The 17053-nt window shown below is 43.0% G+C and overlaps 1 protein-coding gene and 1 pseudogene across 1 annotated transcript in view; one reads left to right on the top strand and one right to left on the bottom strand.

Annotated features, from left to right (window-relative positions):
* Nucleotides 1-13514, top strand: part of LOC147722492 (uncharacterized) — a 90613-nt pseudogene extending 77099 nt beyond the window's left edge.
* CAGE1 (cancer antigen 1) overlaps nucleotides 1-17053 on the bottom strand; it is a 1013025-nt gene that overhangs the window by 351000 nt on the left and 644972 nt on the right. Inside the window, exon 11 of the mRNA XM_086966850.1 lies at nucleotides 13636-13740. Coding sequence (XP_086822976.1) covers nucleotides 13636-13740 — 105 coding nt within the window. The remainder of the gene's footprint in view (nucleotides 1-13635; nucleotides 13741-17053) is intronic.

The following is a 17053-nucleotide window of genomic DNA, read 5'->3' as shown; positions in this document are numbered from 1 at the left end:
ACTGACCCATTATAATTTACTATTCCAACTCCAGTCAGACAAATATCAGGGAAGATGCTGGACACTAAGGGGCCCATTAGGATGTCGGGCGGATTGCCTCCGCCAGGGTAGTGGTGGCCACCGGCACTCTGGCGGAGGCAATCCGCCCAACATCTTTCCCTGCATTCCCCCCACCATATTACGATGGCGGAGGGGACCGCAGTGGTGGAAAACACCGCCCGCCTGTTTTCCGCCCCGGTCGCCTTGTGGCCGGGGTGGAAAAGGGATAACATGGTGGCGGTGTCTAGCAGACACCGCCAGCCATATTAGAATAGGCATTTCTCAATGCCTGTCCGTGGCGGCAATGCCGCCACGGAAAGGCATGCGGGGTGCACTCTGGGGGGCCCCGTCGGACCCCAGAGTGACGGCCAAAGGGGGATGGCACACTGGGGGTACCTGCGGTACCCCCCTGCATTTGCATAATCGCAGCGGCAGGCACCGCGCGGTGCCTGCCGCTTCGATTATGCAAATGCATGCATTTGTTTTTAACATTGTGACGGGCGGTGCAGTGAGCACCGCCCGCCACAATGTTATTCTGAGGAATGCGCCCGCCACAGTCCACATCCTAATGCCAATGTCGGGACCCACGCCCATTAGGCGGGCGGTCCCGATCTCCGTTAGGGTGGCGGGCGGACTTTTTCCGCCCGCCATCCTAATGGACCCCTAACCCATCTAATTTACTATTCCAACTCCAGTCAATTACATATCAGAGAAGTTTCTGGACACTGACCCATTATAATTTACTATTCCAAATCCAGTCAGACAAATATCAGGGAAGATGCTGATACTAACCTATAATATTTTACTATTCCAACTCCAGTCTATAAAATATCAGGGAAGGTGCTGGACACTGACCCATTATAATTTACTATTCCAACTCCAGTCAGACAAATATCAGGGAAGATGCTGGACACTGACCCATTATAATTTACTATTCCAACTCCAGTCTATTAAATATCAGGGAAGGTGCTGGACACTGACCCATTATAATTTACTATTCCAACTCCAGTCAAATAAATATCAGGGAAGGTGCTGGACACTGACCCATTATAATTTACTATTCCAACTCCAGTCTATAAAATATCAGGGAAGGTGCTGGACACTGACCCATTATAATTTACTATTCCAACTCCAGTCAGACAAATATCAGGGAAGATGCTGGACACTAACCCATTATATTTTACTATTCCAACTCCAGTCTATAAAATATCAGGGAAGGTGCTGGACACTGACCCATTATAATTTACTATTCCAACTCCAGTCAGGCAAATATCAGGGAAGATGCTGGACACTGACCCATTATAATTTACTGTTCCAACTCCAGTCTATTAAATATCAGGGAAGGTGCTGGGCACTGACCCATTATAATTTACTATTCCAACTCCAGTCAAATAAATATCAGGGAAGGTGCTGGACACTGACCCATTATGATTTACTATTCCAACTCCAGTCTATAAAATATCAGGGAAGGTGCTGGACACTGACCCATCATAATTTACTATTCCAACTCCAGTCAGGCAAATATCAGGGAAGGTGCTGGACACTGACCCATTATAATGTACTATTCCAACACCAGTCAGACAAATATCAGTGAAGGTGCTGAACACTGACCCATTATAATTTACTATTCCAACTCCAGTCTATAAAATATCAGAGAAGGTGCTGGACACTGACCCATTATAATTTACTATTCCAACTCTAGTCTATAAAATATCAGGGAAGGTGCTGGACACTGACCCATTATAATTTACTATTCCAACTCCAGTAACACAAATATCAGGGTAGGTGCTGGACACTGACCCATTATAATTTACTATTCCAACTCCAGTCAGACAAATATCAGGGAAGGTGCTGGACACTGACCCATTATAATTTACTATTCCAACTCCAGTCTATAAAATATCAGGGAAGGTGCTGGACACTGACCCATTATAATTTACTATTCCAACTCCAGTCAAACAAATATCAGGGAAGGTGCTGGACACTGACCCATTATAATTTACTATTCCAACTCCAGTCTATAAAATATCAGGGAAGGTGCTAGACACTGACCCATTATAATTTACTATTCCAACTCCAGTCAAATAAATATCAGGGAAGGTGCTGGACACTGACCCATTATAATTTACTATTCCAACTCCAGCCAAACAAATATCAGGGAAGGTGCTGGATACTGACCCATTATAATTTACTATTCCAACTCCAGTCAGACAAATATCAGGGAAGATGCTGGACACTGACCCATTATAATTTACTATTCCAACTCCAGTCTATAAAATATCAGGGAAGGTGTTGGACACTGACCCATTATAATTTACTATTCCAACTCCAGTCAGACAAATATCAGGGAAGGTGCTGGACACTGACCCATTATAATGTACTATTCCAACTCCAGTCAGACAAATAGCAGTGAAGGTGCTGAACACTGACCCATTATAATTTACTATTCCAACTCCAGTCTATAAAATATCAGGGAAGGTGCTGGACACTGACCCATTATAATTTACTATTCCAACTCCAGTCTATAAAATATCAGGGAAGGTGCTGGTCACTGACCCATTATAATTTACTATTCCAACTCCAGTCAGACAAATATCAGGGAATATGCTGGACACTGACCCATTATATTTTACTATTCCAACTCCAGTCTATAAAATATCAGGGAAGGTGCTGGACACTGACCCATTATAATTTACTATTCCAACTCCAGTCAGACAAATATCAGGGAAGATGCTGGACACTGACCCATTATAATTTACTATTCCAACTCCAGTCTATTAAATATCAGGGAAGGTGATGGACACTGACCCATTATAATTTACTATTCCAACTCCAGTCAGACACATATCAGGGAAGGTGCTGGACACTGACCCATTATAATGTACTATTCCAACTCCAGTCAGACAAATATCAGTGAAGGTGCTGAACACTGACCCATTATAATATACTATTCCAACTCTAGTCTATAAAATATCAGGGAAGGTGCTGGACACTGACCCATTATAATTTACTATTCCAACTCCAGTCTATAAAATATCAGGGAAGGTGCTGGACACTGACCCATTATAATTTACTATTCCAACTCCAGTCTATAAAATATCAGGGAAGGTGCTGGACACTGACCCATTATAATTTACTATTCCAACTCCAGTCAAATAAATATCAGGGAAGGTGCTGGACACTGACCCATTATAATTTACTATTCCAACTCCAGTCTATAAAATATCAGGGAAGGTGCTGGACACTGACCCATTATAATTTACTATTCCAACTCCAGTCAGATAAATATCAGGGAAGGTGCTGGACACTGACCCATTATAATTTACTATTCCAACTCCAGTCTATAAAATATCAGGGAAGGTGCTGGACACTGACCCATTATAATTTACTATTCCAACTCTAGTCTATTAAATATCAGGGAAGGTGCTGGACACTGACACATTATAATTTACTATTCCAACTCCAGTCAAACAAATATAAGGGAAAGTGCTGGACACTGCCCCATTATAATTTACTATTCCAACTCCAGTCAGACAAATATCAGGGAAGGTGTTGGACACTGACCCATTATTATTTACTATTCCAACTCCAGTCAGACAAATATCAGGGAAGGTGCTGGACACTGACCCATTATAATTTACTATTCCAACTCCAGTCAAACAAATATCAGGGAAGATGCTGGACACTGACCCATTATAATTACTATTCCAAATCCAGTCAGACAACTATCATGAAAGGTGCTGGACAGTAACCCATTTTAAATATGTATTATTGTTAAAAATGTACATTTTATATTATGATAATCCAAAATTTCCTCCAAAATGTAAAAATAATTTTCTAAACATTTTTTATAATTATTTTTACATTTTTTAATATTGTTGTATTCAAATTAGTATTTTCAATTTATTTTTATTTCAATTGTTCAATATTATATGATAATTTGTTTAATTTTCAATTTTTAAAATTTATTTTTAAAATAATAATTTTTTTATATGTAATTCTTATTATTTTTTCATAATTGTTGATTTTCTGTTTTTTAATTTCTATTTTTTTCAAATGTACATTGTAAAGTTTAATATTTTGTTTATATTTTTTTAAAAAATATTAAAAATGGTTTTTCCAATTATTTTTTATTTTTTTCCTAATTATTTTTAAATTACTCCCCACCCTTATCCCCTAATTACCCAACATCCCACTCCTAAATATTATAATTGTAATTTTTTTTTTAATTATTAAATTTTAATAATAATTTTTTTATTTTTTTTTCACATTTTTTTTTCAATTTTATATTTCATCCCATTTTGTTAAATTGTTCGTACTATTTTTTAAATTACGACCCACCCTTATCCCCTAATAACCCAACATCCCGCTCCTAAACATTACATATAATTTTTTGTTTTATTACATTTATGAATAATACATTATTTTTTTTTAAATATTATATCTTTTAAAATCAAATAAAAAATTTCTGATTTTTTATAAATTTTTCTTAATATTTTTTTATTTACTCCCCACCCTTATCCCCTAATAACCCAACATCCCGCTCCTAAAAATGAACTTTCTATTATTTTTTTAAATAATATTTTATAAAATATTTGATTACATTTTTTGTAAATTTAATTTTTTTATTATTCTAACTATTTATTATATTTTTATTATTATTTGCATACTATTTTTTACATTACTCCCCACCCTTATCCCCTAATAACCCAACATCCCGTCCATAAAAGATATATTTTTCTAATAAATTACACATTTCTTACATTACTAATATTGACTAAATATAACATTTTTTTCATTTTATACACATATCTTTTTTTTAAGGTTATTATTAGATTATTAACAATCGATATTTATATTATCGATATTTTAACCAACACTAAAAAATAGATATTATGACTACTCGATATTTTAGAATCGATATTTTTGTTTACGATATTTTTTTACTGTTAATTTCAACGATATTTTGGACCTCGATATTCTTTATTTCGATATTTCCCCATACTCGATATTTTTGACTCGATATTTTATCCTATCGATATTATGTAATCGATATTATGACCAGTTACCCTTTCTTGGCTATGGTTATCAACTATTCTTCTATTTCATATCCGTATTCAAAGTGCAGGCCCTTTATCGAGCCTTTTTGTTGTAACAACTACTCCGGCCAAAGGCAGTGAGAAATTTGCACACTTGCTGCCTTTCTTGACTGGGGTTATCAATTATTCTTGAATTTCATATTCTGATTTAAAGTCAAGGCCCTTTATCGAGCCTTTTTTTTATAGCTACTACCTCAGCCAATCACAACACGACATGGCAGGACTATGAAAAACATCTAAATCTACAGCACTACATGCCAAAAAGAAATGCTTACTGTGTAAGTGACATTTTCCATCTAAGATATAAGATCTGTCAATAGAAAAGAAACATGTTCTCAGTGAAGTGAAATTAGTTTTTGTGATATATTGAAACTATTTTCACAACTTCTTTATTGTTGTTTGTTGTTACAGTGTTTTTTGCTCCTTACATTCAATATTTTAAGCTACACTGCAACTATTTTCACAACTTTGTTACTGTAAAATCGAGATTTGTGGTGCTCACATAAAATATTTTGTGATACCTTAAAACTATTTTTAGAACTTGTTTACTATAATATCAGTGTTTCAACTGCTTTCATAAAACATTTTTGGATACATTGCAACTATTCTAAAAAATTATTTACTGTAATTTCAGTGTTTGAGGTGCCAACAAAAAATAAATGTGATACATTGTGCTGTGTGGCTCACTACAATATTAAAACAGAAGTCTGATAGTGTTTGTTGGAAGTGTAAAGGTACAGACTGGGGTATTGAAGGTATAAAACACAAGTTTGACGGTGCATGGAAGAGTGCATAAATAGTCTATAGGAGTTTGAAGCAGTCCATACCCTAAGGCCCACTTTGCATCATGAGTACTTCAGTACTAGCTGAAGGATTATAATTCTGCAAGAAGAGTGTCTCAAACCATTATTATTATTATATGATAAATGTATTCTTGTAACATCTCATATTTTAATAGAGCTTCTAAAATAATTTCATCATGTATTTCATTTTCCTGATATCAATTTCAAAAGTCATATGATCATACTCGATGTCATCTAATGCTTCCACAAAATCAGCATCCAAGATTTCGTCTAGGAAATCACAACTGATATCTGCAGCATTCATAGCTTCCTCTTCATTCCCGCTACTTGTAAAAAGTACGGAGTACTTTGAACATCAGGGATATAAAAGTTGTGCGTGTTCTTTCTCTTATTCTTGTTTTAGGCAGGACATTCATGCCATTGGGGCTACCCTGTCAGATATGTCTGAGGCACTGCAGGACTTGTGGCAAAACCCTCAGGTTGTGGACAGACTGACCCAGGTGTGGGACAGGATGGATAGATCTTGGTAAGGCATGTCCAATAAGATAAATGACATTATATCCATCCACAGGGAAGAGAGTGCAAGACACCATGCCTTGGCCCTGTAGATGATGGAGGACATGCTCAATCTTATCCAAAGTTTCCCTTCAAGTTCACCTCAGGGAGGGAAGCTATCACATCTACCTGCAGCACATCACATCACACCCACACACCTGTACCACAAACTGCACAGTCTCGAAGCAAGAGTACACATCTAACATCACCCGCTGTCCAGGCACTCCCCCCACCTACACATCCACCCCCACCCCATGTCCAGGCACTCCCCCACCTGCACATTCACCACCACCCCCTGTTCTGGTATTCCCCCCACCTGCACATCCAGGCACTCCAAACAGCTGGACAGACTCAATCAGCCCCTGTCCAGGAACTTTGCCCTGTACAGGCAGATGCACCACACCAACCCGCACCTCGGCCACAACATAAACGTACTTACTCACAGCAATCCTCACCACCAACTTTGCGAAGTTGCAAGCACGATCCCTTCTGATCACAGAAAGAAATATCATCCTGAACATGGGTAATTAAAAGATGAATGTCCTCACTAGTCAAGACTAAGTTGCATATTATGAACTCATGTCCAAATATTTACCCTTGTTGTGGCCTAGAGATGTGTGGATGAATGTGTGTGGGTGACACATGTAAAAATGTAACCCCATCAGTGGAAGAAGCTATCATGTGCAGAGCAAATAACTACTCCCAAGGTATATATCCATACTTTGAACACAACAATTAGAATGAAGTTAACAAGATAGAGAAAGTTTGATCCAAAAAAGTAAGTATATGTAAATTAGATGGTTTTGAGCAAAAAAAGATATTCAGTCTGTTTGGGAGGGAGAAAGGAAAGCAGATAATGTTCTTTAAACAGAAAGGACTAGGGGACTTGGAGGGGGAGGGCAACATAAATAAAACCCGTCAGAAAGCATCAGGCGTACCAGGCTATATACAAGGGGCAAAGGAAATAAATGTCCAAAACAAAGTCAAAGTCCAACAAGTCAATTGTCCTTCTGATCATCCCCAATATCCACAATGTTCACATCCTCTGAATCCGAAGCAGGCTCCTAGATTGTACCAGGCACCACACGGGGTTAGAATGCACAAGGAGTACGGGGGCGGGGGGACAGTGTTGGGCAACATACAGGGGGAAATATTGAGGGTGGTTTGGGAGGACGTTGGGCTAGGACAGACATCATGGCTTCACACCAAGTAAGTGACACTGGCAGTAAGGGTGGTCATAGATCTTGAAAATTACTCTCGCATCATACGCACCTCATTGCAGATCTGCAGCATGTTGAGAGAGGACATGTCTGGCTGACCCTCACATGCCCCCATCTCTTCCTGGGGTGCAACCACAGGAGTTAAAATACTGGGAGGGGTTTGGGTTGAACATGAGCTGTGTTGTGTCTCGGGTCAAAGCCATGTTGGGGTCTTTCTATCAGCCACTTGGAGGGGGACTAGTGGCAGGGGATGCAGCTGGAGACCGTATGAAATGGAAGCCTCTAGAGTCAGGGAGGGGCTGATGGCAGGCCCAGATTGTGTTGTGGCCTGCCCTGGGGACAACTCACCAAAATTAAGGTGTGAATAGTCAGGGGGAGAGTCGATCTCCCCCCAGGCCAGAGGTGTCCAGTTCTTCACCCCCCACAATGTCCTCAGCCTCCACCAGGTCCGTAGCACTTGAGGTGTGGTCTTGCTCAGTCAGGGTATGTGCCATATGTGGAGCCACTCAAGCCGGAGGTTTCAGAAATGGACCAGAACCCATTCTTTCATACAGGAAATGACATACAGGAAGTGGTAGGCATGAAATACATCACAGGAAATTGCTGGCAGCCATTTTCTGTTCATTCTGAGTCATCCTCTGTCCCAGATCAGATCCTCTGCCATACCCCAAAAATGACACATAAAAGGAACATTAAAGACTTGAAACAAAAGGTAGAAGAGACAATTAAATTATGTTTGGCCTGGGAAAAGGGTGTTGCCAGGACAACATCACATCCCAGAAGAGTTTGCTCCTTTGCATTATCGTACATGTAGTCCATATTTTGCGCTCAACAGAAGAGTTGACTATAGTGTTACAGTAAATTTGGGGGAAGCAGTGCTGTGTATCCCAGACACAAAGGGCCTGATTCACTCAGCTCATCATCACTTACATGGGGGATCCTCAGTTGTGGGGGAGTCGATTCAGTTGGGGGCAAATACTCCACAATGCAAAAGTTAGGCCTTTTGTGAATCAGGCAACCATTGTCAAAAGGTCCTGGGAGATCTCAGACATGCACATACATTTAATCCTCTGAGGCAATGGATTCCTTGGGGACATGGACAACACTGATTTCTGACATCTACACATGACATAATGCATGGCCAATATTTTGACTCCTGTAGAATTTTTGGACTGAGTCATAAAAATCCAACTTTCATCATTAACAAAAGGCTGCAAACCACATTTTGGCGGTAACACAACAGGTTGCTCAGGTGAAAAAAGTGCCATCGTGGACTTGCATACCCTACCCTCTGTTCTGTGCAATGGTCCAGTTGCCCGGATTCAGACCTAGCTGAGGTACAAGAGATATGGGTAAGCCATGACTTAAAGCTATGTTGAGCAAGACACAACAGGCTAATATGATCTTGCACACAAGTTCAGGGAAGTACATCAGCACCCCCCTTATGGTCAAGACATCTGAATCGCGACTCAGGAGACCAAAATTACGCTATATGATGGCTCGAGTTCATATGTGTGCCCTAAAGTCAGCACCAGAGGGTCGAGTCCCTGGTATGATAGTGCACTACATGCCTTGAAGGGTATTTGTCGACGGGCGGAAAGAGCATGGCGGAAGTCTTATGGGTCTGATTTGAAAGCCGCATATGTTGCCTCCGTCAAGATCTACCACCGGGCCATTTGTCGAGCCCGTGCGGCATTCTACGCCGCTGAATTTCGCAATAGCTCAAACCCGTCCAAGTCCATATTCAAGGCTGTGAAAGATCTCTTGGCGAAGAGGACCTCCTCTGTGGCTATGGGATCTATCTCCCACTGTGAGTCCCTGGCCGCCTTCTTCTTGGGAAAGGTCCAGGCTATCTACCGGGCCTTCCCTAGTACGGGGACTGCCCTGGGAGTTTTAGATGGGGCTCAAAGTCACCTAACCCTGCATTCTTTTCCCCCACTACTTCTGGAGGAGTTTAACAAACTTGCTTCGCAGGTTAAATCTGGCTCTCCGTCGGATCCAGTAAGACCCGCTCTCTTCAGAGATCAGGCCTTTCTGGGACGCTCTGCAGTATGTTCCCTAGTCAATCTCTCATTGGACTCAGGTGTGGTTCCAACTAAATGGAAGCAGGTGGTGGTTTCTCCAATTGTCAAGAAGCCTACTTTGGACCCCTCGAAACCCGAAAGCTATCGCCCTATTTCATTGTTACCTTGGCCAGCGAAGATAGCGGAGGCTCATGTCAACCTGGCCCTGTCAGAACATCTTGTTCGGACTAACGCCCTGGACCCCACGCAGAACGGTTTCCGTGCTGGGCACAGCACGGAAACTGCCCTCCTCGTGATGGTAGAGCACCTACGAGCGGTGTTGGATGCTGGTCAGACGGCGGCGCTGGTACTATTAGACCTCAGCGCCGCCTTTGACACGGTTTCCCACAGCATTCTATTGCACCGGCTAGAGGAGATTGGCGTTGGGGGTCAGGACCTGCAGTGGTTCCGCTCCTTTCTCGACAATCGTTCTTTCTGTGTGGCCATCCCTCCCTTCAAGTCCAAATTCCAGCCGCTGGCCATGGGGGTTCCGCAGGGATCCTCGCTGAGTCCCACGTTATTCAACCTGTACGTGAGACCGCTGGCTGAGGTCGCTAGGCAGTGGGGCCTGACTTTGGTCTCATATGCCGACGACACTCAGCTGGGCGGTTACTCTCAGCGGGGATGCGGAACAAGACGCCCCCAGGTTTCAGAATGGACTGAAGGTGGTGGCCAGCTGGTTGACGGCGAACTGTCTCCAGCTTAACGCCACCAAAACAGAGATTATGATTGTCGGTAAGAGAGTGGAACTATGGGGTGACCAATGGTGGCCGTCAGAGTTGGGACCGACTCCGACTCCGGTGTCAGAACTAAAAAACCTGGGAGTTTGGTTGGATGCTGGTCTCACTTTCGTCGGCCACACCAAGAAAACAGCAGCTTGCTGTTTTGGCCTCCTCCGGGGCTTAAGACCTGTCCTTAAATTCTTCGATGCCCCAATCAGGCAGCTGGTGATTCATGCCACTGTCATCTCTCGCCTGGACTACGTCAGCTCCCTCCTGGTCGGGGCCAATCTGGCAGAAATTACCCGCTTACAACGGGTGCAAAATGCTGCAGCTAGGGCGATAGTTGGCCTGCCCAGATTTTGTCCTGTCTCAAATGTTCTTCGCTCCCTGCATTGGCTTCCAGTGAGGAAGCGAATCCATTTTAAGGTCCTTTGTTTGACCTTTAAAATTTTGAAGGGAATAGGTCCCCAGATCATGTCTAACTTCCTGTCTTTTTATGTTCCAACACGCGCCCTGCGCTCCCAGGGCCAGGCTCTCGCCGTGGTCCCTAGATTCAGGCTCTGTCGTGCTGGTGGACGCTCTTTCGGTGTCAAAGCTGCAACCATTTGGAATTCCCTCCCGGTTGAAATTTGCCTGCTGGAGGATTTGATGCTTTTTCGAAAAGCCATTAAAACATTCTTGTTTTCGCCACTCTTTTTAGCTGTTTTTTCTCTGTTCTGTTTTCTGTTATGCTATGTCCTACCTTGTCACTGCGCCAGGACGCTCCTTCGCTGGAGCAGCTGTGCGCATAACAAATACTGATAACATAACATAACATAACATATTGTACCTAGGCTGAGATACAGTGACTGAACGTCTGCATGGTGTGCAGAGTTGGGGGCAGAGTGCATACCCACCATCACCTGAGGAGGGAAAATCGGGCAATTGATTACATTTCCCTCTTACATCAGTACAGAACATGATCTATACGTTGGTACATGCAGTGTCTGTTGAGGTTGTGTATGTGGCATGATGAATCTTATTGTAAAATGGTCGTTTATGTGAGATGGCATTCATGCATTACATTTATACATTTCCCACATATTTTGTGCTTGGTACTTACCCAGTAGACACATGTAGCCATATTCTCCCACAGCCATCCGCTGAACAAGAGGTGACATCGGAATAAAAAACTGTCATGGGTACTGCCTGGAAACTCTGCTAGCACATCAATGAATCTACCACTGGCATCACAGACACCCTGCACATTGATGGAATGTAATTAGTATCTGTTGTAGAAGATGTGTGCAATGCGGTTGGGTGGCTGAAGAGTCACATGGGTACAATCAAGTGCACCCAGATCACGTGGGAAGTAGAAAATGAGATAGAAATCCCTAGCTGCCTTTTGACTCCTATCCAGTGTATTGGGCATTCATATGTGAAGGTGGGCTCTCGTATTGATGCAGCTCAGTACCTGATCGACGCTTTGCGACTTTCTTGCCTGAGAGATGCCCACAAAGTCGCTGGAGACCCTTTGGAATGACCCTGTAGAGAAAAAATGGAGAGCAGCAAGGATCTTGAGATAGGCTGAGATGGCGTGGGAGCGACAGGTCACAGAGTCAAGTTCCTGCTCCCACTCACAAACCATATACAAGATGACATCTGGGGGGAAACGGTATCTGGCCCTGATATCTTGTCTGGAAATCCCAAAAAAGGTAATCCTTTGAATATCCTCTCTTCTCTCCTCCTCAACTCTTCTTGCCGCATGGCAAGGGGCAGATCAACAAACACATTCAGTGACATGTTGGAATGTTTGTATGCGTTAGCTCTGATTTTATCTTTGCTGCAGGGTCTGGATTTGATTGGCTGCAGTGATTCAGCTGGAGCATAGTGGGGGATGGTAAGCACTTACACAGGTGTTTAACATTGTAGACAATGATCATCCGGCTGAGTGTGGAGATTCTGGCCTGGTTGCGGAGACTCCGGACGGATTTCGGAGACTCTGGCCCTATTCCGGGGAGTCTAAACGAGTGCGGAGATTCCGCCCCGAGTGTGGAAATTCCAGCCCAAGTGTGGATGTAAAGATACGAGTGGTAAATTACTTTTGTGAATACCAAAAGTTGTAAGTGACTTCTGTAAATACGAAAAGTCGTAAAGTTAGACTTTTGGCTCAGATTACGTTTGAGAAACGGCCCCTAAATTTAGACATAAAGTCTAACTTTAGACCTGAAGTCCAAATTTAGACCAGAAGTCTAACGTTAGGCAAAAACGTAGACTTCAGGTCTGAAGTTAAACTTCAGGTCTAAACTTACTCTTAAGATCTAAACTTAGACATTAGGCACCTGATTCACGTAAGGCCTCCGCACCTGCAGACGTGGGGGAGTCTACGCACTCAGGGCAGAATCTCTGCAATTCACAACTCACACTAGTGGGGGGGGGACCCCGCAGTGGTGGGGGAGTCTCTGCACTCAGGGCGGAATCTCCGCAATTAGAATTCTCATTAAGGAGATTCTGCCCCAAGTGCGGAGACTTCCTCACACCTCATTGCATAGATTCTGCCCTGATTGCCGCATCTCCCCCATGACTGCAAGGCCTCCGCCATGAGTGCGGAAGCCCTTTGTGTATAAGACCCTAGGTATAAACTTAGAGACTTCAGGTCTAAGTTTACCTATGTGAATTGGCCCATGATGCTTTTTTACCATTTCACACTTGTGGTTGTTTTGAGGGGTGTGTAAATTCAGTGGTTGCGGATATCTTAAACTTAAGTGAATTTTTCATCACATGTAACTCCCACTTAAAAGATTCAGGTTAAGACCTAGTTTTGCTATGGGATAGTTCACTAATCCATCCCATTTTGATTGGAGAGGGATGGTAAGAAAAAACTTGTGCATTTTACACAATGCATGAAATACCTACATCTGACTTTAGGAAAAATGTTGTCAGTCACTTTTTAATAAATATACCAGTGACATACGCCAGTTTCTTTTAACATGTGTACTTTATGCATGCAGCAATCAGACAGTTTTATGAATGAAGCAAACAGATGAAACCCATGGCCATGCAGGAACATTATATACACTTGAAATAACTTACACAGATTGGATAAATAAGGCCCTAAAACCTTGGTTTAAACACAAATGGCACTATCAGCATACCTTACATATTAGGTTATTCATATCTCTTTGAAGATTGTTATTGTCTCCTTCAAGTTTTGTGCATTCTTCTAACTTTAAGCCTACTATACCTTCCAATTCTTGTATCTAGAGAAATGCACAGGGGGAAAAAATCAATTAGTCTCAATTGTACAAATGCTCCTCATATTATAGGAGAATCACAAACTGATACATATTTTGTAACACATTGAATTACTTTTAAAGCAGGGATAATTCTCAATTCAAGAAGCTCAGAGTATGATGTTTCAGGCCCCCACACTAGTTGCGGCTGGAGTGTCAACATGGAAGGAATAACGTCCTTACTGAAGTTCTAATTCAGAAAGGTTGACTTACATGTTTGTGTAAGTTTATGCTTTTTCAGTATTCACAAAACCGATTCGGGTCGGAGAACTCTATACATAACAAGATAGGCCCCCAAATTAGGCCCCCCTCGTCCCAGTCAATGTGACATGAGGCAGCCCCGACCACTACGTCCATACCATGCTTCTAAAAAGAAAGTCCTACCTTTATGTCCATGAACCACATGGACTTAAGGCCCACCACCCGTCTGTGAGTATCCAGACACAAAAAAAAGGAGGTGCAGGGAGCAAGGGAAGGGTTCTGGCTGGGATGAGGGGAACCTAATTTGGGGTAATGACATTTACCGGTTAGTAATGGTTTCATTAAGCCTTCATTGGTCCCTCTTACTCCAGTCAATACGACATTCAGATCGCACAAGCTCCGTAAAAATGACACTGCACCAATTTTCTATGCAACACAATTTTAATAAAGAAACAAAAATGACTTTATTGCTACTTTCACAACATTCAAACCAAAATTCTAAGAATTGTTAGTCAACACATCCAACCTGTAATGTTTTACAAATGTGTTATGGGACCGCCAGGTGGCTGGCTGGCAGCTCAGGAAGAGCAGACCGACTTGAGCGAACAGTCCTGAATCTGAGATGGGGATTCTCCAACTGTCTTGTATGCCAAAGAAATGGCTTGTTGAATCCATCAATTCAAGAAATATACAGACACCTGTTTACCTAAGTTAACACTCTCATAAGCAATAAAGAGAGAATTTAAAAGTCTGAATTACTTTGTGCGATCCAAATAACATAACAGAGTTCATCTAACAACAATGGAGGAAAGATTGGGCTACAGATCGTCACTCTGTAATACATTAAGAATCAACTCCTACTCAGTAATATATTTAGAATTATTATTAGGAACAAATTTAGGATCAGGACGAAAAATCATTCTATCTGTTAAAATTCTAATATATAGGTAAGAAATGACCAGAGAACCCAACTCCCCAATCCGTTTATCAGTTGTAATGGCTAAAAGAAACACCAATTTAACTGTCAATGAAACCAAACCATCTGGGCCAAACCCAAAGGTTCGAAACGCTCAGAATGCAATCCCTCAAAACAGATGGTAAATCACAAGAGGGAACTTTAATCGAGGGAACAGGGTTCTGAAAATGAAAACTCTTCAATAAACAGTATACCACAGCAGGCATATCACTCCCAACACATCTACATGATTTTAAGGCAGGCCCACTGAGCAGAGAGAGTCAAAGAAGGGAGCCCCTTCAAAAAATCATCCCTCAAGAAATCCAAAACCTGGTAAGGATCAACAGAAACAGGATCAAAGGATGCCATAGAACAGCAACAAACAAAATAATTTCAATGCTTCTTTATAAGAAGACCTGGTAGAATCCATTCAAGATTGCTGAATTTGTCTGCTACCAGGGAAGAATCTTACAGGGATTCTGCTTAGAAACAGAACTATGCCTGGGAACACAGACAGAACATCAGTATGTAGGAACTGAGTCACCATACCACATCAGTACCTATGGGCCCAAATTCAGACTAGCTCATAGTGCCTTACTTGCCCTCCTAACCTTCCCAGAGAAACAAGTAAGTTTGTGTCCTAAAACACAACACTCTAGACCCTATCAGGGATCATCAGGGATCACGGTAGCAGGTCATCACCTTTCGTTCTCTCACTCATACATGTGCACATTAAATAAATAAGAGACATAAAGAAAGCTTACAATATTTATTGAAACTAACATGCTCTATCCTGAAGCAACTGCGATGCATTTAGGAAACATATACAGGTCAAAAAGGGGATTAGCATGATCAACAGAATATACACAATAAAAAACCCTGTCATGTGGCGTATCCAAGATGGCGCCCGTGTAGGAGAAAATCTTTGGAGCTCTGGCCCGCCACAACATGAATAAGCAGATTACCGGGGCCTGACTAACAATGAGCTCGGGCGGCGATGAGGCAGTCGGGGGGGCGCCTTCCAGCCCCCTTCCATCGAGCTAGAGAGGCCCGGAGACTGTGTGGCGGAGCGGTGCAGGTTTGAAGTTGTTTGGGCAAGATGGCAGACAGAGGGCTTGGCGGCAACCCCTGAGCTCCGAGGCAGCTGCTGTGCACTGCTTGCCTTCCCCGTGGGTCTTGCTGGTCACTGTGTGTAACTGGCTACATGGAAGAGCCACAGCAACCTGGAGAAGCAAGGCAATGGGGATGAGGAGGGGGGACTGTCAGGCAACTTACCTTCCCCCGTACCCCTGCGAGTGAGCGGACTGGCGGTCCACTGGGGAAACCCAGCCCAATCTTGACTGCGGCCTGGACACTACTACCTGCACAGTGGAGTTCCGGAAGGTACCAGGTGGTAGGAGGCAGCTGTGGACTGTGACATTGGGGAGAGCTGGGCCTGCTCACTGGTGCCTGGATTCAGACCCCGCATCTGCGCTTGAGGACATTTGGCAGAGCGGGCGAGCTGGGGAGGAACTTAGAGGGACCGGATCCCCTGGAACTGACCCGGGCGGGTGCTGGGATCTTGTGCAGCGAGATCAACGTGTGTCCTGCTTTGTGAGCCCGGCCCGCCTTTCGGAGGCCTAGCTCCCCCCTCCTGCAGTGAAGGAGCGGTCCCTTGAGAGAGCAGCAGCACTGAAGGTTCATACTGCACAACTGGAGCCAAGGCCTCAAAGTTGGGACTTGTGGCCTAGGAGAAATTAGAGACCACATCAAGGCAGGTAGCAACGGCTGTGGTGGGGCCTGGAGAACACCCCAGGAAGTGAGCCTCTTGGGGCTTATTCACAGAGGGACCATCAGCTGACTGCAGAGGTGCCCCCACAAATATCACACACTGTTGGGACCGGTTTCCCGCTCTTTCTCTGCTGGCCTTGGTGAGGAAATGGCCAACGATATGAAAAAGATGCGCCGGGAGGTGGGGAAACTGGAGCAACGAGTGGACTTCGTGGAAGGGTCGGGCGATGCTAGAGAATAAGAGCTGGAAGCATGCGGCAGCAAAATCTTGGAACTTAAAGAATGTATCGCTGATCTTAACTACTACCTGGAGGATCTGGAAATCAGGTCCTGGAGATCCAATATTAGAATCTA

Source organism: Lissotriton vulgaris, chromosome 4_1 (genome assembly GCF_964263255.1).
Source record: "Lissotriton vulgaris chromosome 4_1, aLisVul1.2, whole genome shotgun sequence".
Lineage (NCBI taxonomy): Eukaryota > Metazoa > Chordata > Amphibia > Caudata > Salamandridae > Lissotriton > Lissotriton vulgaris.
Note: the sequence above shows the minus strand (reverse complement) of the source record. Positions and strands in the feature narration are given on the sequence as shown.